The following is a 26,668-nucleotide window of genomic DNA, read 5'->3' on the forward strand; positions in this document are numbered from 1 at the left end:
GAGACATATAAGTCCCACATATTGTATGAATCTCATTTAAAGAGAAGTCCAAAACAGGCAATTCCACAAAGAAAGAGGGTTAGTGGTTTCCAAGGCCTGCAAATGGTAGGAATGTGGAGTCACTGCCAGTGGACATGGTGTTTGTTTCTGAGAGGACAAAAATGCTCTGGAATTAAGACTGTGGTGACAACTACACAACTTTGTGAACATACTTTAAAAAAAAAATCATTGGGGATGCCTGGGTGGCTCAGTGGTTGAGTGTCTGCCTTCAGCTCAGGGCATGATCTCAGGGTCCTGGGATCAAGTCCCATACAGGATTCCCTGCAAGGAGCCTGCTTCTCCTTCTGCCTATGTTTCTGCTTCTCTCTGTCTCTCATGAATGAATGAATAAAATCTTAATGAATAAAAAAAAAAAAATCACTGAACTGTACAACACTTTAAATGGGTGAAGGATATATGAACTATATCTCAATGAAGGTGGCAAAGACACACTCCTCTGAATCTAAACTACAAAGTAAGAAATAGTAGGAGTATGTTGAATCAACACTGTACACATGAAACTAATAATATATTCCATTACAACTCAACAAAAACAAGAGGGGGAGAAAAAAAGAACATGTGGTATATATACACAAGAATACTATTCAGCCATAAAAGAGAACAAAAATCGTTTGTGACATTCCAACAACAAAAAGAAATAATAAGAAAATGGGAAATGATAAGCAGCAGCATCTTGAACTCAAAGTCAGGAACAAGAGATCCCTGGGTGGCTCAGCGGTTTAGCCCTGCCTCCAGCCCAGGGTGTGATCCTGGAGATCTGAGATGGAGTCCCACGTCGGGCTCCCTGCATGGAGCCTGCTTCTCCCTCTACCTGTGTCTCTGCCTCTCTCTTTCTCTGTGTCTCTCATGAATGAATAAATAAGATCTTAAAAAAAAAAAAAAAAAACAAGTCGGGAACAATGAGCAGAGAGAGAGCTAGACAAATGTCTTCCTCTTTAGGAAAATGGATTTCAAAATCCTTAGAGATAGGAAAACTCCGGTAGTAACTACCAGATATTATGTCAGGCTTTGTGTTAAAGCTTATTAGATATCAGACACTGGGTTAAGTGTTTTATATCTATTACCTTACTAAATCCCAACAATAACCCTATGAGGCAGTTACTCTTACTAGAATGGGGATTTTTTTATGATGAATCAACTAGTTCAGAGCAGCTCACTCATTTAACAAGGACACAGTGTCATTAAAAGGCAGAGCCAAAAATTCAAATTTAATTATTTTTTTTAAAGATTTATTTATTTATGATAGACATAGAGAGAGAGAGAGGCAGAGACACAGGAGGAGGGAGAAGCAGGCTCCATGCTGGGAGCCCGATGTGGGACTCGATCCCGGGACTCCAGGATCGCGCCCTGGGCAAAAGGCAGGTGCTAAACCGCTGAGCCACCCAGGAATCCCCCAAAAATTCAAATTTAAATCTGATTCAAAACCTACATTCTTTTTTTTTTTTTAAGATTTTATTTATTTATTTATCCATGAGAGACACTGAAAGAGAGGCAGAGACACAGGCAGAGGGAGATGCAGGCTCCATGCAGGGAACCCGACGTGGGACTCGATCCCGGGTCTCCAGGATCACATCCTGGACTGAAGGCAGCGCTAAACCGCTGAGCCACTCCGGCTGCCCCAAAACCTACATTCTTAAGCACTACATTAAAGTGGTATGGAAAAAGGTTAACTATGAAAAAATAAAAAGATGGTCACATGACTAATCTTTATGAGAAAGTAAATAAGTACAGTGCGTTATCTCCATTAAGCGGTTAAGCTTAAGCATCTGCCTTTGGCTCAGGTCATGATCCTGGGGGGTGGGGGGAAGGGGGAAGCCCTGCTTCTCCCTCTGCCTGACACTCCCCCTGCTTATGTGCCCACTCTCTCTAGAGATCAAATATTTATAAGCAAAATTTTAATAAAATAAAAAATCTTTATAAAAATAACCAAAAGCAAAAATGCTGAAATGAAAGAGAATTATGGCTTCAGGATATTATTATACTTACCAAAAAAAAGAAAGTAAAACTATGTTATTCCTTTTTCTTGCTCATTTTATCCACCCAGGAGTATGATTTTCAAAGTGGAATGAACAGGGTATGAAATACTAAGCAAGGTAAGAGAACTAGTCATTTTTGATAAGTTAACTCTCCAAACAAATCAGATCATAATTTGATGACAGACACACTGTTAGTCAGTGAACTTTGCCAACTTAATTAGTATAAGGGAACTGTCAAATGAAGCCAGACTGGCAATAAACTGCCTAACATTTTCAAAAGGGAAAAGAATAGACTCTGGAAAATAGACTCTGAAATGTGGAATAGAGGTCAACCCCTGCTAAATACTAGAAGAGATGATTAAATAGCTGGTTTGATAATCATTAGATACTACCTCAAGTCTTCCAAAGAGGTCATACAAACTATTTTCTGAAGGCTTTTCTGGACTGGATAATAATATAGGGTATTTTTATCACCGAAGTCTTCAATAAAAAAAAAGAAAGAAAGAAAATCTCATATCCCTTAGATGAGATGGATCAATGGAGATTTAAATATATTTATAAACAGGTTAAAAACTGTAGAGTCAGATGGCTTTCAATACTTCATACTGACATGAAAGACACCAGAGACGGTTTCATTAGCCAACTTATATATAAGATCAGATGATAGACCAACATGCTTTTAGTTAACATGCTTCCCACATTTATGAATTACACACAAGAAAAGGCAGTTAAGTGTAAGGATGACCGAATCAAGACAGAGACTGGAATAATGGGTACAAGTGAGCCTTAGGTTTAAACAAGGATAAAGGTTCAAAATCCTTTATTTGGGTTTATTTACTTATTTAGGTTTAAAAACTAAGAATTCCTCAAGCAAAAGATGTGAAGTTTTCAACTAACTATAAGCTCAATTAATGCTTTAAAAAGGAAAAAATAATTAAACTGATCCTGAAGGATTACATTAAACAAAGTAGATTACATATCAAAAACAAGTTCTCGGGACACCTGGGTGGCTCAGCAGTTGGGCCTCTGCCTTCCGCTCAGAGTGTGATCCCAGAGTTTTGGGTTAAGTCCCATATCAGGCCCCCCATGGGGAGCCTGCTTCTCCCTCTGCCTGTGTCTCTGACTCTCTCTGGTGTCTTTCATGAATACATAAAATGCTTAAAAACAAAAAAGTAAGTTCTCTCCATTATCCAGAATATTATGCTTAGTTTTCAACACTATTTCCAAGTGACCCTGACTGACTAGACTGGATCAGAAGGATGACAACATAATGGATGCTATGCTAATCTACAAGATCTGGGTAAGTAACATTAAGGAAAGCAAGAGAGATTGAAATATGAATGACACTCAGTCCCTGCCTTCAAGGAACTTATGGTCCTGTAGGAAAGGCAGACATAAACAAATAAATGGAATATACTGTTTATTAATTAGTAGCTGATACAAAGATGCAGACATATAGTAAAGACTCAAAGACAGAAAGACTTGCGCTTTCTCCAAAAAAGACGAAGTCTGGGCTAAAAAGGTAACACCCAAGCTGACTTCTGAAAGGTATTTATTAACAAATGTTTACTCAGCAATAATAATAGCTAACGTTTGACTATTTAGTATGTATCAGCCACTGTGCTACAGGCTGAAAATGCAGTCAGTGAAACAGCCATGATCTCTGCCCTCAGGCAGTTGGTGATTTAATGAAGGAGAGAAAAATGAACAAGTACTATCAGTTAAGTGAGATAAATACTGTAGCAAGTACAGGTGCAATGGGACGCTCAGCAAGAGTTACTACCTAAGGGCATGTGGGGTAGTCCAGGAAGGTTTTGAGAACACAGAGACTGGGAGAGGAAAGCATGTTCCAAATAGAAGGCCTACAGATAAAAGAGAGGGTGCAGCTAGTTCAGAAACTGGTATTTCACTATATCTAGAACATAGTTTGAGAGGGAGAGGGGCTAAAAACAAAGCTGGACTGAGCCAGTGCCACATCACACTGGCCTTTCAACAACATTAAAGATTTTGGATTTATCCTAATGACTATCATTAGTTATTGAAGGATTTTTAGCAAGAGAGACAGGCTTATGTTCGTGTTACAGGAGAGGAGTTCAGCCACTCTGGGGAGATTAGAAAAGGATGAAAGAAGTCAGAGAGTTAGAGTAAGAAATGACACTGGCCCAAAATGGGATCAAGTAGATGTGTCAAAAGAAGCAGCTATATTCATGAAATACGGGTCTTGAAGCATCATGTTAGGACCTGCTGACTGGCTTCATATGAGGCACGATGACATGACACAAATCATGTGTAATTCCCAAACTTCCAGCTTATGCTTCTAGATGAATGGCAGTATGACTCACTGAGATGAGAAATATTAAGAAATAGTTTTTGTTTATTTGGGGTTGAAAGAATGAAGAGGAAGAAGGAAAGGTTAAGTTATAAATTTACTGAACCCAGCGTCTGTGAGACCTGTAAGTAGAGATGCTGATGGGCGCTTAGATATAAAAGTCCAGAAGTGTCCAAGATGGCAGCATAGAAGACTGAATTCACCTGCCACAGACAGATGGGGTTTACATCTACATTACACAGCACCTCCTGAAGAACTGAGGAATGACTGAACAGCTTCTGTACAACAAAGGACAGAGGGACCATGCAGAGAACAGGGGGAGACACAGAGAGAGAGAGGCAGAGACACAAGCAGAGGCAGAAGCAGGCTCCATGCAAGGACCCCGATGCGGGACTCGATCCGGGGTCTCCAGGATCACACCCTGGGCCAAAGGCAAGCGCTCAACCACTGAGCCACCCAGGCGTCCCGGAAATCATGTCTTTGAATAAGACATTAGACTAGATGAACATAACAGATACATACAGAACATTCCATCCAAAACCAACAAAATACATTCGTTTCAAGTGCATATGGAACATTCTCCAGGAGAGATCACATGTTAGGTCACGAAAAAAGTCTCCCCAAATTTAAGATTAAAATCATTTCAAGCATCTTTTCTGACAACTGTAAGTCAATTACAAGAAAAAAAACACCATGTAGAGGCTAAAGAACATGCTACTATACAACAAAGAAAGGAAAAAAATAAAAACACACATGGAGACAAATGAAAACTAAAACATAATGGTCCAAAATCACTGGCACACAGGGAAAGCAGTTCTAAGATGGAAATTGATAGTGACATAGCCAAGAAACAAGAAAAATCTCAATTAAGCCTTACAAAAGAAACTGGAAAAAGAGCAAAGCCCAACATGGGTAAAAGGAAGGAAAAATCAGAGCAGAAATAAATGAAATAGAGTGCCTGAGTGGCTCAGTTAAGCCATGACCTCTGGCTCAGGTCATGATCCCAGCTCCACACAGGGTCCCTGCTCTGCAGGGGGCCTGCTTCTCTCTCGGTCTGCTATTCCCCTGCTTGTGCTGTCAAATAAATAAATAAAATCTTTTAAAAAGAAACAGCTCTCAGTTTGATTTTTGTCTGTTTCTAAAAATAAAATAGATAAACCTTTAGCCAGGCTCAAGAAAAAAAAGAGAGGGCCCAAATAAATGAAATGAGAAAGAAAAGTGAAAACCAATAGCACAGAATTACAAAGGATTGTAAAAGACTACAACGAAAAATCACATGCCAACAAACTGGACAAACAACACAGAAGAAAGCATTAAATTTCTAGAAACATCACCCAAAACTAAATCAGGAAGAAATAAAAAATGAACAGATCAATTACTAGCAACAAAATTGAATCAGTAATCAAAAGCCTCCCAACAAACAAAGTCCAGGACCAGATGGAGTAACAGGTAAATTCTAACAAACATTTAAAAAAGAGTTAAAACCTATCTTCCTCCAACTATCCCAAAAACAGAATAGGAAGCTTCAAATTTATTCTAGGAGACCAGCATTACTCTGATACCAAAACCAGACAAAGACACTTAAAAAAAAGAAAACTACAGAATAACATCCCTATGAATAGATGCAAAAATCCAAAACAAATCTTGGCAACTAATTTCAAAATACCGATTAAAAGGGTGATTCACCATGAAGAAATTAGATTTATTCTGGAGATGGTTCAATATCCTCAAATCAAGGACACCTGGCTGGCTCAACAGTTGAGCGGCTGCCTTCAGCTCAGGGTGTGAACTCAGGATTCAGGGATCGAGTCCCACACTGGGCTCCCTGTGAGGAGCCTGCTTCTCCCTCTGCCTATGTCTCTGTCTCTCCTCCCTCCCTCCCTCTCTCTCTCTCTGTCTCTCATGAATAAATAAATCTTTTTTAAAAATCCTCAAATCAATAGGACACACCACATTAATAAAATGAAGAATAAAAATCATATGATCATCTCAATAAATGCAGAAAAAAACACCTGACAAAATTCAACATTTGTTCATGATAAAAACTCTCAACAAAGTTTAGAGGGAACATACCTCAACATAAAAAAGGTCATATATGACAAACCCACAAATAAGAGCATACTCAATGGTAAAAAAACTGAAAGCTTTTCCACTAAGATCGGAACAAGACAAGGAAGGATGTCCACTCTCAAAAATTTCATTCAACATAGCATTGGAAATCCTAGGCACAGCAATCAGACAAGAAATAAAAGGCATCCAAATTGTAAGTAAAACTGTCACTATTTGCAGATGACATGACACTCTACAAAAAAAAAACCCTAAAAACTCCACCAAAAAACTATCAGAATAAATGGATTCAGTGAAGTTGCAGAATACCAAAATCAATATACATAAATTGGTTCCATTTCTATACACTAATAACAAAGTGGCAGAAAGAAAAATTAAGGAAACAATTCCATTTACAATTGCAACCAAAAAAATAATATACCTCAAGTAAACTTAACCAAGGAGGTAAAAGACCTACACGCTGAAAATTTCAAAACATTAATGAAAGATCTACCATGCTCATAGACTAGAAGAACATATTGTTAAAATGTCCACATTCCCCAAAGCTATCCACAGACGGAATGCAAGATCTATTAAAATATCAACAGTAATTTTCACAGAACTAAAACAAATAATTCTAAAATGCCAGATTTCAAGATCTACTACAAAACAATAATAATCAAAAAAAAATCTATTAATGGCAAAGAGAGACACAGATCAATAGGACAAACTAGAAAGCCCAGGAATAAACCTATGTTTATATGGTCAATGAGTCTATGATAAAGGAAACAAGAATATACAATGGGAAAAGACTGTCTCTTCAATAAATGGTGTTGGGAAAACCGGACAGCCATACTCCAAAGAATGAAACTGGATCACTTTCTTACATCACACAAAAATATAAACTCAAAGTGGATTAAAGAACTAATTTAAGACCTGAAACCGTAAGATTTCTAGCAGAGAACATACCTAGTAATTTCTCTGACATAAGTCTTAGCAATATTTTCCTAGATCGATCTCCTCAGACAGGGAAACAAAAGCAAAAATAAACTGAGACTACACCAAGATAAAAAGCTTTTGTACAGCAAAGGAAATCATGAAGAAAACAAAAAGGCAATCTAACTTAATGGAAGAAGAAATTCACAAATAATATATCCTATAAAGAATATCAAAAAGAATTTACACAACTCAACATCAAAAATATAAATAATGCAATTAAAAAACAGGCAGAAGATCTGAATACTGTTCCAAAGACATACAAATGGCCAAAAGACACATAAAAAGATGCTCAACATTACTAACCATTACATCAATATGCACATCAAAACCACAATGAGATATCACCTTATACCTGTCAGAATGGCCAGCACTGAAAAGTGAGAAATAATAAGCGTTAGCAAAGACCTGGAGAAAAACAAACCCTCATGCACTATTGATGGGAATGTAAATTGGTGCAGCCACTGTGGAAGACAGTATGGAGGTTCCTCAAAAAAATTAAAAATAAAAATACCATACGACCCAGTAATCTGATGAATATTCACCCAAAAACAATGAAAACACTAATTCAAAAAGATATATGCACCTCTTGTTTAATGCAGCATATTTACAACAGCCTAGATATGGAAGCAACCCAAGTGTCCATTGATAGATAAATGGATAAAGATGTACCTATATATACAGTAGAATACTATTCAGCCATAAAAAGAATGGATTCTTCCCATCTGTGACAACATGAATGGACATGGAGGGTATTATGCTAAGTGAAATGAAGTCAGACAAAGACAAATACCATATGATTTCACTTATATGTGGAATCTCAAAACAAACAACTGAACGAAAAAAGCAGAAACAGACCTGTAAATACACAGAACTAGTGGTTGCCGGAGGTGAGAAGGGAGGAGGGGAGGGGGAGAACTGGCAAAATAGGTCAAAGGGAGTGGGCAGTACAGGCTTCCAGTTACAAAATCAGTGTCATAGGGATAAATGGTACAGCATAGGAAGTAATATAGTCAATAGTATTTTAATAGTGTTATATAGAGACAGATAACAGCTACATTTGTGGTGAGCACAGCAAAATATATAGTCATGGGATCGCTATGCTGTATACCTAAAACTAATATAACATTGTATGTCAACTATACTTCAATTAAAAAAAAAAAGCAGACAGATGAATTTATTCAGGACTACAGTTGTGCCAAGCAGGTGTGTGATGATGCAACAAATAGGTAAGGGACTCAAGAAGAGCAGCTACAGTGATGGACTATGGAGTCTAAGCACATCAGGAAAGCAGTCAAGACAGGAAATGAGAGCAAAAACACAGAGGGACCTAAGGACTAGAGCACCTGATAAAGTTAAACTGCCTATATGTTGAGAATAACTGAGTAAGAGAGGAAAGAATGTTATGGTTAGAATAAAATGTCTGGATTTGTGACTGCAGAAGTAGGAGTTCTTTGTGATACCAAGGTAAAACAGCTCTGACAAAGGATACCTTAAAATGGACAGAAGGGGGGCTCCTGGGTGGCTTAGTTGGTTAAGTGCCTGCCTTTGGCTCAGGACCCTGGGATTGAGCCTTGTGTGTGTGTACGTGTGTGAGGGGTGGGTGGGGGATGGGGTGTGTGTGTGTGTGTGGGGGGTGATGGTCTCTGTTCAGCAGGAAGCGTGCTTCTCACTCTCCCTCTGCCCACCTCCCCACCCCGCCAACTTCTGTGCTCGCTCTCAAATAAATAAAATCTTTTTTAAAAATCGAGAGGTCACTGGTAATACAGGAAAGTCACCAGATGGACAGGAAGGGAGAAATCAACAGGCAGAAAGCATGAAATGGCAAGGTAGTCAGAGAATTCCAATAGTTTGACAGAACTTAAGAGGGATCAAGATGAGGATGGAGGGGAAGGGAAGAGCCAGGTAAGTCATATCTAAAATGCAATTTGCTCAGAATGAGAACAATCTTCTGAATAACTGAAGGGCCATGAGATGTATCTGAAAGACCATCAGACTTTTAAAAAAATCAATTCAGTTCTAGGGAACAGGAAGGGTGGCAGATACAGGGAAGCAGATTTCAAAATAAAAGATTATTCTAATAACTACAATGCTTACATAAATAAGTTATCTTGCAAAGTCTAATGACTAGAAGTATATATGCAAAACTCAATGCTGATCTGCTTGCAATGCTGTACAAAGAATCAAATAGACCATTAAGTCCCTTCCAACTCCATGAAAGCAGTTAGAAAATAAAAAGCATTACTTACCAATTCTACACCTATTACTCCTGCACCAATGACAACCATCTTTTCTGGAACTTTTTTTAAAGATAAAGCACCTGTAGATGACACTATTGTATCTTCATCAATCTATAATAAAACATATACAATCAAAATTATTTGGAAAAACCTACTGATTTATCAACTGACCTCACAAAAAATACTAAGACATTTATTTATTTTGAGGTATCTATGACTTCAATCCATACACTCAATTTTACCAAATCCCACTAAAAACACTCAAAATTTCATCATTTGGTATTTCGAAACAAAATGGTCAGTTTTAACTTCATAACAAATTCAAATTCATCTTAATATAAAGTGTTCTATTTCCAGTCAAAATTACTGCAGAATAAAGACAGCTTGCCAAAGCTGAATGACTGTCAACATATAGTATTTCAGTCAGAAACTTTTCACAGTTCATAAATAGCATGAATAAAGGGAGGTTGTAACACTTGTAAAAAGCATACCGTAATTCCAGGAAAAGGAGTAACTTCTGAACCTGTAGCTATAAGAATGTTCTTTGTATCAATAACTTGAGTGCTGCCATCAGCTTTCTTTGCAGTGACCTGATTTTTGCCAGTTATCTTTCCATATCCATTTACGTGAACAACCTTTATAAGATAATGTTTATAGATTTACAAAGTTTAAAATGATTTCTGTGATAAAAAAAAACATGATTAATAGGGAAAAAAGTACTCTATTAAATAATACATCCAATACAAAATGCTTCCTTACTTATTTAGTAAGGCCACGCATGGAGCCGCAAATATTTGTTCTATATGTCAGGGAAATCCATCTCAGGTTAACATACAGTTTTAAAATAAATCCCTCCAGCAAAAACAAAACAAAACAACAAAACCACCAAAACAAAAACAAAAACAAAACCACCAAAAAAAAAGAAAAACAAACCCCAGAAGCCAAGTTCTAACAGCATCACTCTATCAGCATAATGTTTAATGTGTACGTAAAATAAACCAGACGTCTGCACGATAAAACACTGACCTTATTCTGTTTGAATAAGTGGGCAATTCCACCAGTTAAAGCTTTTACTGCTGTACTCTTCTGCTCCATCATCTTCTCCAAATTCAAGCGAACTTCAGACACTGTAGTTTGTTAAACAAATGTTTAGTCCTTTGCTAACTATCTGAAGCAATATATTTTTCACTAATCAAGATGTGGAAAATTTCAGCCTATGCTTACAGAACCGTAAAAAAAGGCAGTATTAAAACTCTTAAGTGTAAGGAGACCTGGGTGGCTCAGCAGTTGAGCATCTGTCTTCAGCTCAGGGTGTGATCCTGAGGCCCAGGACTGAGTCCCACATCAGGCTCCACAGAGGGAGCCTGCCTCTCCCTCTCCTTAGGTCTCTGCCCATCTGTGTTTCTTATGAATAAAAATCTTTAAAAATAAATAAATAAAACTTATAAGTGTAATAACTAATACAAAAATTGTAGCAGGCAAAAAGGCCAACAGCATCATATTCCAATAAATAGAACCTATCATTGTAAAAAGTCCACCTTTGGGAAAAATGCAGTCTAAAATAAACATTATATCCCACTGTGGCAACATGTTCTCCAGACACCTTTTGATGTTAAGTCTAGATGTGATTTAAATAGAAATGGCAAAGTAAAACATCACCTGAATTGTAAATAAAAAGAAACAATTTTATGAAACAACACAAATGCTCATCTGAAAACTTTAAATACAGAAACTTAATATAAAAGTTTACTAAACTGGAATTAATCACTCATATTATTCACAAATCTGAATCAACAATATAAGAATATAAAGCTGCTCAACACTTTGGAAGTGGGATATCATAGCAATTGGCCCATGGAACCAACATGTTATCTCAGAGATGAGGAAACGGAGGCCCTGAGAGATTGGATTGACCTGAGGTCACAGAGCTACAACAGGAAGATGTGCCTACCACGCAGGTCCTCTTGACTAAGCCTGTCTCTTCTTTCCTAAGGAAAGTGGGCTTTGACTCTACCCTACATCCACTTTGATCTATTTGCTTTAGTGTGTAGTATGTATCACCTCTATACCCAGTGGATTGCCTACTATAGCCCATTCTTTCAGAAACCTACTGCTACAAACAAATGAAGGAAAAATACTCCCCCGACCCCTGTATCTTTAAGTTCTTCCTGGAACCTCTCTTTCTGGATATACCTGTAACAACTGGTGAGAAAGAATGAAATGAAAACAGCCCAAAAGGAATGGCAGAAGACATACCAAATTAAACTGAAAGGTCATCTTTTTACACTGTGCTAGTACCCCCGCGCCCTCATTCTTGTCACTACCAACTAAGGTAGACCAACCTACCTACATTCCTTCATCCTTATCTGCCCAAAGCACTCAGGAATCCAGCACCAATTCCCCACCCAGAGATCTCCAGATTTCAAGAAAATTAAAACTCTTCACACATACATATACACACACACACACACACACACACAGACCTCACACCAAAATTCTCAAAGGAACAGAAGATATCATAGTAAAAATCTGGATTTAAAGCCTTAAGTAAATCTCTCTATACTTTAAAAATCATTTTTTTACCATTTCCTCAATAAAACATAAATTACACACTCATCACACATATATAAAGCTTCAGCCAGAAAAAGCCAAGTATGGCTGGTAATACTGCTAAATATGAAATGTATACTTACTTTCAATTCCCCTAGATGCAAAATCTTTCCCATGGGCCATATGGTAATAATGAGAGTTATTTAATAAAGCCTAAATAGACAAAATGATCAAATGTTGATAAAAAGACGATATACAATCAAAAAACACAAGAAATGACATTCTCTACATGGAATAGTACAAGGAACTACAACAATTCAGTTTCTGTTCTTATGTAATTAATTTAAGCCAAAGAATAATGACATAAAAAATGTTCAACAAGCAGGAATGAAAAACAAAACCTCTTTACTTTAAAAGCAAGGAATAAATACATTCTTCAGGGTGGCAATTGAAAAAGGCAGTCATATCTACACACATAAAACACCTAAAGGAAGAATTTACTACCGATTATCTGTTTCACTGGTAAAGGAAAGCTGAAAAGAAAAAACGGAACAGGGATCCCTGGGTGGCGCAGCAGTTTGGCGCCTGCCTTTGGCCCGGGGCACGATCCTGGAGACCCAGGATCGAATCCCACATCGGGCTCCCAGCATGGAGCCTGCTTCTCCCTCTGCCTGTGTCTCTGCCTCTCTGTCTCTCTCTGTGTGACTATCATGAATAAATAAATAAAATCTTTAAAAAAAAAAGGAAAAAAAAAAAAAAAGAAAAAACGGAACATGAGAGCCTATTTGAATGGAAAGGCTGGGTATTCTAAGACAAAAAAGCAATTTCAGGAATGTAAGGCAGACTGGTGACAGCACTGTTTAAGCCTTACCAAGGAAAACATGTTTTTCATCAACCACAGTTGTTTATTTTTAGTAACTGTATTAGCCTAATAATGTTCTAGTCCTAATACATTCCTCTAATTGGCAGCTAATGAAGAACACCTCTGCACTGTACAAAACATATGCTCACCTTTGAAGGAATACAACCAACATTCAAGCATGTTCCACCCAATGTTTCATTTTTCTCAACGCAGACTGTCTACAACCAAAGAAAATATTATTTAACTGCACATAACCTGCAGTGTCTCAGTTCACTAAAATTCCCACACATCTGTCTTAATTCTTATACAGAATAAGTTACTGAAGCTGTGTTTGTGAGAATGAAATACAGTCCTTTAAAATTCATCATTTCACAAGTAACGCTAAATGCAGGCTAACCCAAAAGTGAATTATGCTCAAAGACATTTTTGTTTAACATTATGAAACACATGCTTTATTTCTATTACCATAGCTTCTTTGGAATTAGAAGCCAAATGTACAAAGTATAGTGGGGAGGGGAGAATAATGGACTTCACTATTTCATGAGAGCAATGCAACGGGATAACCCTCTTCATTTGTCTCAGGCCTAAATATAACTTATAGAATAAAGAAATTATTTACCATTACTATTTATGTGCAGAGCACTTTGTGAATATGATGAAGTCTTCCCAAATAAAAATGAATCACCACCTCATTTAGTCTAAACCTTACCTTGAAGCCCAACTGGGCAGCTTTAATAGCAGCGACATATCCTCCAGGACCAGAACCTATCACCGTTACATCAGCATCGACTACAATAAAAACAAATTGATATAAACAGTAAATTGCTTAATACTGACCAAAAACAGTGCATTAAAAAAACAAAGTACAAAATAACCAGCATTTTCTACACAGTACTGTTTTATTACTAGGCACTTGACATTCTCTGATGTCCCTGAATATGGCACAGATTTTTAAATTTCATTTTCTATTTGTTCATTATGACATATGGAAATAACTGAGGTTTTTTTTTTGTTTTTTAAGATTTCTTTTAGAGAGACAGCATGCACACACGCATTGAGTAGGGGGAAGGGTGGAGGGAGAGGGAGAGGGAGAGAGAATCTCTAATAGAACTGCCACTGAGTGCAGAGTCTGACTCGGATCAATCCCACAACCATGACCTGAGCCACAACCAGGGAGTCAGACCCTCAACTGACTGAGCCATCCATGAACCTCCACATCTGAGTTTTATATCCACTGTATCTTCCTAAATTCCATGGCGTTTTATTTAAAAATAACAAGACAAGCTAATTAGTGACACTGAAAGACCTATCTATATGAGGGAAAAAGCCTAGGAATTAGACTTCAAATCTCAGCTCTGCCATTTATTAGTTGCATGACCAAGGGACTTAATTTTTCTGTTATGAAGGAACAATAACATTGCCTTAAATGATTAATGTTAGAATTAAAGAAGACAATTATTTGTATAATGCCTTAGTATTCTCAATAAATTTAGGACTGATTACACCGTTTTCAGGTACTTTACTTCTGAGATATATAGAGAAAAAAATCAGGTTCCCTGTAATGGATGGCAAACATGTTTTGAACTTTACGTAAATTTTGTTTAGTGTATGCTAACATGCTAACCAGAACATTAAATGAACTATTCTGGGTATTTACTGTATGAAGATACGAAACTGAAAATGAACTTTGTTATCAGCAGCCTTAGGAATGTAATAATTATAATACAAATGGAAAAGTCCAATTATTCCCATTGTTCTCAAGCCAACTTCAAACAATGCTATAATCAATTTTAAGAGTTAGGAGACAGTCTCCCTTCTCCTCCTCCTCTACTGTCTTTACAACTCCAAGCATTTAACAGTTTATAATACATTTTCACACCTACTATCCTGTTTGATTCTCAGAGCTTCCTAGGAGGGAAAGAATGCCATATAACTGACATTTCAGAGAAGAAACACTAGGTTCAGAGAAGTCAATTAACTTGCCCAAAGTCACTTAGAAAGTGAATGGCAGAGACAAAAGTAAGCTTTTTGTCTTTTGACTACTTCCAGTGGTCATTCCAATATTCAACAGTATTCTATTCTTAAATTTAAGCTATCATAAACTAAAAAAAAATTAAAATTAAAAAATGAACTCATAAACTGGGATGCCTGGGTGGCTCAGTAGTTGAGCATCTGCCTTTGGATCAGGTCATGACACAGGGATTCTGGGATCAAGTTCCGCATCACGCTCCCCACAGGGAGCCTGCTTCTCCCTCTGCCTATCTATGTCTCTACCAGACTCTCATGAATAAATAAGCAAATCTTTAAAAAAAAAAAAAAAAAAAAAAACAAAAAAAACAAAGTACTATCAACTAAAATCCTAAAAGCAATAATCAAGCATTGTAATTACTAGCTTTCTGACCGGAAGGGAGTAGTTTAACCTCCTCTACCTTCCATTGCCCTATCTGCAAAATAAAGAATACAAAAAACCTCTTTCATAGGGTTATAATACAGAATAAAATAATATACATAAATAGCTTAGCCTAGTATCTGGAACATACATAGTAAGTACTTGCTATATGAGAACCATATTCTGACCTACGAAGCTAGCAATTTAATTTCTGATCACCCCCCCCCCCAACAAAATACCCACCCATCGCCCCCAGGGGATGAGAGTGCTACTTTGATCAAAAAAAACTTTTGCTCTCCTGAAAAGAACCACAGAACTAAAGTTATCCAAGTGAAAAAAAAAAAAATCCAAGAACCCTTCCTACTGAATAAATAAAAGGACTGATTCTCCTTGGTTATATCAGATAATAATTAGATAATAATTAGGATTATTCAGTACATAAAAAGATATACAGCTACTCCAATACATGAAAAAAGTATTCCATCAATTTTCACTGATCTATTTGTGCTCTTTGGCTACACTACTTGGTTCCTTGATGCATGTTTAGAATTAAGTATATAATAAAATGTGTATGTGGGACCCAGGAAATTTAACAAAAATCCCCTACCCCTGGACAAGCAGAGTAGGACTAACTCCATTTTGTGCTACACCCGCCATCTCCTGTATGACCCCCCCCATGACCTGCTTATTGCTTAAGGCGCTTCCCCACCCTAGTCAAGCCGCTGAGCACAACCTTACTGGAAATCAGCTCATAAAAATGTAACCCCGCCTTGTGCCCACCAAAACTGCCGCCAATTCCGACCAGAGGGATAGGCCAGTTCAAATGGTCACTATAGGGTAAATTGTGATTCAATTGGCCACCTGCGTGCGGACTGACATGACTGTGCAACTTTCCATGTGTGTTACAATCCCATTGGCCACTAGCCCCTATAAAGCTGCTACGCCTCTTAGCCTCATGGTCCAAGCCCCTGCTCCGCTGTGTCGGGTATACTTGGACCCAAGCTTGAGCTTGTTAAACCCTCGTGTGTTTGCATCGGTGTCGGCTCCTTGGTGGTTTCTCAGATTCGCAATCTTGGGCACAACATGTATTTTCAAGTTTTGAACCAAATGATGTCCTAAACAGTATCCCTTAAATTTGGGTTCTAATTTTTAATACACAGTAATGAAACACAAGCTACAAAAACAGGTTTCGTTGCTGAATTTTCAGCATCTTTTATGATTAAAATATATGTTTATGGAGTAAATTTAAATACAGAAAGGCCAAAACAGTTTAGTTTCATTTCCCAATGTGATCTTAGATATTTTTTTTCAACTATACAAAATGACAGAAATTCAAAACTATTCACCTCTCACTGAAGATACTAGATGTACCATTCCACCAGAATACCACTAACGTGCTAGGGAGCACAGAAAAAGAAGGGAAAAAAATAAAGTCTTTATGTAAAGATCAGTCAGCTGAGAATATAGGAAGGGGTGATTCAGTGACAAACATTCAGAAACAAGCCAGTATTTACAGGATCTCTGCAATATACTTTGAAACGTATAAAAAAAAATAAAATGGACTAATAGATAAATGGACCAACAGATATGCAATATTTTAAGAACAGTCAAATGTTAGTGGAAGAATCTAAGAGTGTTCACTGTAAAATTCTTACAACTTTTCCAAATGTCTGCAATTTTTCACAAAATGTTGGAAAAACCAACCAGCTGGCTCTCACAAGTGAAAATTTACAACACATTTTTCTGACTCACCATCCCCTTGTCAAAGAGCATTTCTCAGTTGGGTTTTCACATACAATTTTAAAAAACAGGATATAGGGGGATCCCTGGGTGGCTCAACGTTTGGCGCCTGCCTTCGGCCTAGGGCATAATCCTGGAGTCCCACATCAAGTTCCCTGCATGGAGCCTGCTTCTCCCTCTGCCTGTGTGTCTCTTCCCCTCTCTCTATCTCTCTCTCTCTCTCTCTCTGCCTGTGTCTCTGCCCCTCTGTCTCTTATGAATAAATAAAATCTTTAAAAAAAAAAAAAAACAGATATAGACAAATAGTACAATGAAACAGACCAAGGACTACCTGATGGAAAATTTTACAAAATTAGCATTAGACTTTTAAGAGTGAAAAAGAAAAACTGAACAGGATATACATACTGATATCATGAGAGGAAGAGGACTATGTTAGAAATAATGGCAGAAGACAGTTGAATAGCAATGTGGATTTTAGGCGGTGGTAAAAGATCCTGAGAAAGCTACCAGGTCAATTCTTTAGAAAATACTGGGGTACAATTAGGGGTGTTTAACTTCAACAGAAATAGCAGTTAATGCCATGAAATGAACTGAAGGAGAAAAGATAGGAGGGGGGGGGAATATTCTACGAATGTTACTTATTATATCCTTGTGAGGTAAGTAAGCACACCATGTTATCAAGGCTACCACTGAAGTCAAGGTGTCAAGTTACAAATCAATTACAGAATAAATTAGTTGCAAGATGTATACTAAGAAGTCAGTCTGAGATAATATCTACCAATTTGATACTACACTCTGTATCAGGCAGTGAGCTAAATGTTTCATGTTGTCTTATTTAAGCCTCCTCTTGTCTTTATGACACAACTATTATACCTCCATTTCACAGGGAGAAAATAAGGCTAAGAGTAACTAACCTGCTAAGGCTGTCCAACTAGAAAGTGATGTAGCCAGGTTTCAAAGCAAGTTCCTTCTATTCTGAAGCCTTTGCTCCTACACCTTTCAGTTCTAATGTCACCCAAAACACTCAGATGATTCCATAATCTCCAGGGCAATCAGGAACTACAACTAAAATGACAAGAAGTTGGGATCCCTGGGTGGCGCAGCGGTTTGGCGCCTGCCTTTGGCCCAGGGCGCGATCCTGGAGATCCGGGATCGAATCCCACATCGGGCTCCCGGTGCATGGAGCCTGCTTCTCCCTCTGCCTGTGTCTCTGCCTCTCTCTCTCTCTCTCTGTGACTATCATAAATAAAAAAAAAAAAAAAAAAAAAAAAAATTAAAATGACAAGAAGCTCCTTCATTATCATAATGAAAGCAACAAATATTTATGAATACCTACCCTATATGGAAGCCACTGCCTTCAATAGCCTGACCTTAGAGTAAGGGAAAACAGGCACATATTGATAAAGCAAGCTTATTCTTAAAATTAAAAAAAAAAAAAAAAAAAAAGAATAAGAGATATCATAAAGCAGTAATCATTAATTACCAAATTCATTACATGAGTCTAAGAGTTACTTGGTAAGGTTTAATTGTTGTTGGGGGTGAGGGGGCTGTTTTAAATTTTCAATGGCCTTAATCTCCTCCCTATTGTAGTGACTCTTCCATAGTCACACCCCATATTTGTCATCACCCCAAACCACTCAGCTTTTAAAATCTTGAATTCTAATACTTTACTTTCTGATGGTAACCCGACATCCCCCCTAATCCATAAGGGAGAAATATAATACCACCTACATCCCAGGGTTGTGAAGTCAGAGATAATGTATGTCAAGACAGGTACATGAGACACTCAAATGTTTCTTTCCTTCTCAGATCCACCTCTCACTCTCACGGCCTCCAATCTCATTTCCACCCTACACACGGCTATGCCAGCGTTCTTTCACTAAAGTCCGACTCAGACATTACGGTCTCCTCCTACACTGGTTCCCTCCACACCCCCCCCCTTTTTTTTTTCCATTCAACAAACATTTATTAAGTAACAACAACAGTGCCAGGTGCTAAGGAAGGTTTCCCTATCTCTTGTTGGATAAAATCCAAGCTCCTAAATACAGCATCCAAATCTCTTCTCCACCCTCATCACCCACCACATTCTGCTCATGCAGCATCAATACTAAGCAGTTTACGCTTCAGAAACAGTGAATTACTGTTAGCTTACACTCACAGAATTACACTGGTCTACCCATGTATATTCTGTTCCAATCACCTAGAAACAAATGCTGACGGCATGCATTTCACGTTAGATGCTACTCTAAGGTCAAGGGATACCTATAAATAACACAGCCTTGGTTCTTATAATCTAGTAAGAAACAGCAAAAGCATTATAATAAAAACCCCCATCTGCAACCAGAATAAGCTTTAAAAACAAATCATATCTGCTTAAACCATTTCAATGACTTCCAACTGCCCTTAAAATAAAGAGTTAGGGTCTTTCATGATCTGCAGAGATGGTCAACTCCATCTTCAACACACATCAGCCACACTTGACCCTTTTCAGGCTCCTCAAAGGCACTACGCTCCTCCTCACATCAAAATACTCCCACATGGTGTTCCTTCTACCTGGAACACCTCCACCCAGACCACTCGCACCCCAACCCTTTTCAGGTATAACATTTCCTTAGGAGAGAACTATCCATATACACATTTCATAGCTCCCTCTGCTTAGCCTGTGGAGTCTCTATCACAATTACTTATTGGGTGTCTGTCTTCCCAAAATGGACGACAAATTCTACAAAAGCTGCATCTTGTTTGACTTGTTCACTGCTATATCCCAGCAACCAGCCCAGTAACTAGCACAAAGTACATACTCCATATCTGCCGAATAAATGAATGAAGGTAGCAAATGTGAGCGATTAAGTGCTGTGAGTCCATTCCTGTCATGAAATGGAAGGTCCTATCAACAAAAACACACATTACTCTTCAAATTTTGATGAACTTCACTCATTTACATATTCAAACATTTTCCAGATGTTTTAATAGGGACTGTTTATATATAATAAACTTTGAACTCCTCTCAAGGTGGTCTGATCAATCAGTACTCAGTGGAAGCAGCCCGAACAGAACAGAAATTAAAGGTATCGGTTCTCGGGTCAGAAGAATTTTCCCAGTTCTGTCATTTCCTAGTTGGACCTCTCTTGACTCAGCTCCTCCCCTTATAAAATGGGGAAATGAGCCATATGTGTCTTTTAAGATGGCAACAAGGATTAAAGACTACTGGAGACAGAGTAAGCCCTCAGGGATCAGTTAGTACTATTACTGTTGTTGCTGGATACTTACTTTATACCAGGCACCATACTGGATGCTTGTGGTAAAGCAGTAACTAAACCAAACATGGTTCCGGGGTTTATCTAGTCAACAAATATGTACTGAGGACCTACTGTACTTCTGTGGGCACTAAACAATCACAGTCCCTGCCCTAATGAAATGTAAATACCTGAGGAAAAGACAGCCATTAAATAAATACCTCAGGGGCACCTGAGTGGCTCAGCTGATTAAGTGTCTACTTCTCGAGGGATCCCTGGGTGGCTCAGCAGTTTAGTGTCTGCCTTGGCTCAGGAAGTGATCCTAGAATCCGGGGATCGAGTCCCACATCGGGCTCCCCGCATGGAGCCTGCTTCTCCCTCTGCCAGTGTCTCTGCCTCTCTCTCTGTCTCTCTCATGAGTAAATAAATAAAATCTTAAAAAAAAAAGTGTCTACCTCTTGATTTCAGCTCAGGTCGTCTTAGGGCTGTGTGTTTTAAGCGTGGTGTCCCACTCCACATGGAGTTCAGAGTCTACTTGATCGGCTCCGCCCCCCTCCCCCCTTCTTGCATGCTTGCACACACTCTCCAAAATAAATAAAATCCTTAAAAAAAATACTTCAGATAAGTATAAATATGAACACACAATGCTTGTTACTTCACCCAATCAAAGCCTTTGCATACTGTATTAACATGGCTACTAAGGGATTTATAATTTATTCAATATCAAGGATTCACTAAACCATTTGACTCATGAGCCCTTAGTTACTATCATTCCATTAAAATCTAAGATCCTGCTCAAAGACTACCCAGCAATAGAAGACACTGCATAAATCTTTGTTGATCAATCCAATCCCAAAGGTGAAGAATTAGCCACAACATCTTTAACTGCATATTTTGGAAATGAAAATCTAGCATTTCTCCTGTTGCTTTAGTTAACGAGTGCTCTTCCCATTTAACAAACTGTATGCCGAGTATATCCCAATAAAACTGAAAAAGAAAAAAAAAAAGAGTATAATGTATAATGGCGGGGGGCACCCTGGGTGACTCAGTTAGGCCTCTCAGACTCTTGCTTTCAACTCAGGTCATGATCTCGATGTCATGAAATCGAGCTCCATGTCAGGCTCGGCACTCAGTGCAGAGTCTGCTTCAGAATCTCTCTCCCTCTTCGTCTCTCAAATAAATTTAAAAAAAAATTTCCTTTGTAAACAAATATGAAACATTAAAAAAAAGGGGAGGGGGTATAATGGATCCAATTTTTTACCCCACCATCACATTAGTATTTTTCAAAGGATTTCTTGCCCTTTTCAAAGCTAGGTAATCATTCACTGTTGGTCACTGGTGACAGTAATCGTCCTACTACTCTTTCTTCTGGGAATAAAATATCCCAGATGATACTAGTTTGACAGCCATTAAGGTACAAGATAAAATTATTTCAGAAAATGCAGGGAGACTACTGGTCACAGTTTCTCCTAGCTGATGGTTTCTACAAAGAAGTTTTGAGATACCACATGCTACTTTAGTTATAATCCTACGGGTGATTCCAGTAAATTTCAAAACAGATGATTTCAAATAATTAATCCTCTTGGTACTGGGAGGTCAAAATACCTTACTACAAGTTCATTAATTTCCTGTTTTAAAAAACAAAATATATATCCTTTATAGAAACTTCAAAATTATTTTCAAAGAAGCAGAATAAAATACCCACATTTCACAGCTTCCATTCAGGGTACATCCTCCTAGTCTTCAAAACCTATTTTTCACAAGCCCATCAAAATTTTCAATCAGGGGATCCCTGGGTGGCGCAGCGGTTTGGCGCCTGCCTTTGGCCCAGGGCGCGATCCTGGAGACCCGGGATCGAATCCCACGTCGGGCTCCCGGTGCATGGAGCCTGCTTCTCCCTCTGCCTGTGTCTCTGCCTCTCTCTCTCTGTGACTATCACAAATAAATAAAAATTAAAAAAAAATTTAAAAAAAAAATTTTCAATCAGGATGTCTAAAGAGTCATCTCAGATTCTAAACAGCGTCAAACAACCAACACGCTCAATCTTACCTAGTGGACAGAATTAACTTTTTTTTTTTTAAAGATTTTATTTATTTATTCATGAGAGACACAGAGAGAGGCAGAGACAGGCAGAGGGAGAAGCAGGTTCCCTGCAGGGAGCCCGATGCAGGACTTGATCCCAGGACTGGGACACACCCTAGCCGAAGGCAGATGCTCAATCCTGAGCCACCCAGGCGTTCCCAGAATTAACTTTTTTAATGTAAACGTTAAAATTACTTCCTGCTCAAAACCCTTCAGTGGTTTTCCATCACTCTTGGGAGTAAAATCCAAACTCCTTCACCTGACTTCCACAGCCCGCCATGATGTGATCCCTGCCTACCTCTCTGATCTCACATCCATGGGTGTCCTCTCCAGCCACACCAGCCTTCTTGCGATGCCTTAAACCTGATAAGCTAATTCTCACCTCAGACCCGTAACACTGCTGTTTTCCTCTGCCTGAAATAATCTCAATTCCTCTCTTCACCAAGACATCACCTCCTTAGAAAAGCCCTGATACCCTACCTACAATACTTTTTTCCTCCCAATTACCTGCTTTTTAATTTTCAATCACTACACAAAATACTTACCTGTTACTTGAGGATTGTTTGGTTTTTTTTGTTTGTTTTTTTGAGGTTGTTGTTTTTACCACTGGACTGTCAGTTCCGAGAGCAGGGCTTTGCCCAGTTCACCACCTAGACACACTAGGTGCTCAATAAACACTTAAGTGAATAATAGACATAAGAACAAATGAATTCTATGACAAATTATTATTACTCTAATAATCACTTGCTTTTACATGTAAACACAAAGGAACTGTGAACTAATCTAAGGAAAAACTATTTGAGTAAGTACTCACTTGGTTGATCTGCGTAAGTTCTCAGAGGCACTGCAGAAACTGCCTGTAAGCCATGAGATATTCGACTGAAATGGCCTCTCTGGAAAAAAGAAAATGTCATGTAAAATACGAATTCAAAACAGGACTACTGAAGGCCAATGAAAACGTAATGACTTGGAGCAAATGTGTCAAGCACTTATTTATATATCTCCCATTGCTCCACAGAGGTTATGTATCAATTTCTCCTCTTTCGTAAGAGTAATTATTTAGATTTTCAACCTCCGCTCACCACAGCTGTTCGTTATGAATATTCAACGAACCATCTCATATAAATATGGGCTAAAGGCCAATAAAAAAGTGTTATTCAGTGGTGTTACGGTTTCTTACATTTTCAGAAAGCATGGCTAATTTTTGGTGCCAGGGATCATTTTAATGTCACAACGAATGCTCTTTAGGTTCCAACTTAAGTCCTCGATAATCTTTACTATTGCAATCCTCCGCTTCTAATTCTTGTTTCCGACCTCAAACTACCAGGTACAAAATCTCTGAAGATGCTCCTGAACGGTTTAATTAGGAACAGAAAACCAGAGAAGGTAACTTAGGAAAATGCACTGTTACTGACGCTCGAGAGCTACTATGGTTTCACAAAGTGCATCATAATCCCAACCGTTTATATCAACCGTCCACTCTTTCCTAAGAACCGTAAAGCAGGAAGAAACAAAGCAAAACAGCTCTTATCACGGTAGGAATATGGGAGGCAGTGACGAAACCCACGCTCAGGTAGCAACCTTCTCTTGTCCAAGGCAACTCGAGGCACCTGAGATCAGGACAGCGGGCCAAAGAGGAGCGGACACAACGTCAGTCCTACCTTCTAGCCCCCCAGCTCTGCCTCTGCCTAGAAGAAAGCCTCCTCCCGGGGTTACGCTAACTCTCAGGTACACGGATTACCCGTCTCAGGGTCAAGGACGAGTTTGATCACTCACGGTCACCTTTAAGGTCTCCATCACTGGAGTGAGGACCCAGCCACGATCCCACCTACGTACAACCGGGCTGTATTCGGCACGTAGGCGAAAAGTGAAAGCTTGGGGATCCCTGGCGGGCGGAGGCGGGGGGGGGGGGGGGGGGGGCTCGGCGGTTTAGCGCCTGCCTTCGGCCCAGGGCGTGATCCTGGAGACCCAGGATCGAGTCCCACGTCCAGCTCACTGCATGGAGTCTGCTTCTCCCTCTGCCTGTGTCTCTGCCTCTCTATGTCTATCATGAATAAATCTTTAAAAGAAAAGAAAAGCAAAAGCTGGCCCTAACGAGGTGTTGCAACGGAAAAAAAGGAGGCGGCGGCGGCAACGGTGGCTTGCAGCTGCGAACAATGAAGAGGCCTCTGGGGAGTTCCTAGGGCCACCTGTCGGAGCTGACCGCGTCCGGTGCTCCCAGGGGCGGCCCCCAGGTGACCTGCCCGCTGCCGCCACTCTGGGGCTTGGGACCAGGATCGGGAGGAGGGATGGGAAGACCCAGAGCGGGCGGCTGCGGGGCTGGACTTCCTCGGCCAACCGGGAGGCCGGTGCGTGACCCGCAGGCCCCCGCGCGCAGGCCGCCGGCGGCTCCCAGCCCGCGGGGCGCCTCCGCTCCCGCCGCCGCCCGGGCCCGAGTCCCGCAGGGGCGGGGCCGCGCGCGGGTGGTCCCGGCCGGACGGCCCGCGTCCCGGGCGCCGCCAGCGGGCCCCCGGGCTGCGCACGACGCCTCCCGGGCGGGCCTCACCTTGGCCAGGGAGCAGTACACGCGACTCCAGCTCTGCATCTCGCCGCCCCGCTTCCCCCTCCGCCGACGCCTCCCCGTCCGCTAAGCGCCTCCGCCGTCTCGCCAAGGTCTCCCCGCCCTGCGCATGCACGAGCGCCGCTGACGTCACGGGCCGGGGAGCAGCGCGATTGGCCCGCGCGCTCGGGGCGCACGCGACGGGGGGCGTTCCCGGCAGGCGCGGAGTCGTGCACTGTCGTAAGGGGCGTGGTGCTTTCCGGCGGCGGGGGCTGGCGGTGCCGTTCTCCCGGTGGCACCGGAGCCGCGGGCTTGTAACGTGATCTCGGCGTACTTGAGGGCGGGGTGGGGCGGCCGGGCGTTCGCGGCGTGCCGGCTGCGGAAAGTGAGCTCGGCGGGCGCTTCGCGGGCGTCCTCCCGCTTCGCCGCAAGCGCGTGAGCCGTTACGAGCGGCGCCAGCTCCCGGGGGAGGCCCTGAGAGGTGGATTCCGCCGAGGAAGCACGACGGCTTGGTCACCTTCCCCCCAAAGCAAATGCTGCGTGAGGGACGGGTCCGCAGGCGTGGCGTCACCAGCGACCGCCTCTGAGTAAGAGAACTGGCCAGACGCGGAAAACGCGCTGTCTCCTCCGTTAGAGCGAAGTGGGGTGCGAGGGGCGACGGGCGGGGTGGAAGGCCCCCCGCAGAGACCCGGGGAGAGTCCTCGTCGTCGACACCGAGCACCGAGGCCTAAGGTCCGACGGCACTCGCTTTGCGGGAACCGGACACTGCGGATAAAACTTCATTCCACGTTTCTTGAGGTTTCCCCGCGGGGCAGTGTGCTGGGCTCTGTGGGTTACACGTAGTGAGAAGGGAGCCCGTAGCCACCTGCGCTCAGCCTGCGGGGAGAAGACACGGATGATGCCTCGTGTTTGTTGAAGAGGCTGCAACTTGTCACCCAGAGTCGTCCTTTTTTCTCTACGTAGCGTTTTGGCCATTTTCGTGGCTTTGGTACCTGCCTTCATACACTGGTAGCCCCCAGATCCCTAGGTCCAGTCTGTACTTCTCTCCCCGACTCTAATACCATATATTCTTTTACTTTTATTTATTTATTTATTCATGAGAGACACACAGAGAGAGGGCAGAGGGAGAAGCACGCTGCACGCAGGGAGCCCGATGCGGGACCCCATCCCCGGTCCCCAGGATCAGGCCCTGGGCCGAAGGCAGGTGCTAAACCAGCTGAGCCACAGGGGCTGCCCTAATTCCATATTTTTTTTCTTTTTTTTTTTAAAGATTTTGTTTATTTATTCATGATAGACACAGAGACAGAAGCAGGCTCCATGCAGGGAGCCCGATGCGGGACTCGATCCCGGGACTCCAGGATCATGCCTGGACTGAAGGCAGGCGCGAAACCGCTGAGCCACCCAGGGATTCCCTAATTCCATATTTTTTAAAAGATTTTTAAAACTTCATTCATAAGAAACACAGGCAGAGGGAGAAGCAGGCTCCATGCAGGGAGCTCGATGTGGGACTCGATCCTGGGACTCCAGGGTCACAGCCTGAGCCGGAGGCAGGTGCTAAACCAGCTGAGCCACCCGGGCTGCCCTAATTCCATATTTTTAATTGTCTACTGAGCACATCCAGCT

The 26,668-nt window shown here is 40.6% G+C and overlaps 1 protein-coding gene across 1 annotated transcript in view; it reads right to left on the reverse strand.

Moving 5' to 3' along the window:
- Window positions 1-25,104, reverse strand: part of DLD (dihydrolipoamide dehydrogenase) — a 31,295-nt gene extending 6,191 nt beyond the window's left edge. Inside the window, 8 exon segments of the mRNA NM_001003294.1 lie at window positions 9,657-9,758; window positions 10,139-10,282; window positions 10,674-10,774; window positions 12,341-12,410; window positions 13,209-13,277; window positions 13,769-13,848; window positions 23,321-23,399; window positions 25,052-25,104. Of these exon segments, the coding sequence (NP_001003294.1) occupies window positions 9,657-9,758; window positions 10,139-10,282; window positions 10,674-10,774; window positions 12,341-12,410; window positions 13,209-13,277; window positions 13,769-13,848; window positions 23,321-23,399; window positions 25,052-25,090 (684 nt within the window). The 5' untranslated portion in view covers window positions 25,091-25,104.
- Between the last annotated feature and the right edge of the window lie 1,564 nt (window positions 25,105-26,668).

The sequence above is a fragment of the Canis lupus genome, chromosome 18 (genome assembly GCF_011100685.1).
Source record: "Canis lupus familiaris isolate Mischka breed German Shepherd chromosome 18, alternate assembly UU_Cfam_GSD_1.0, whole genome shotgun sequence".
NCBI classification, from domain to species: Eukaryota; Metazoa; Chordata; class Mammalia; order Carnivora; family Canidae; genus Canis; species Canis lupus.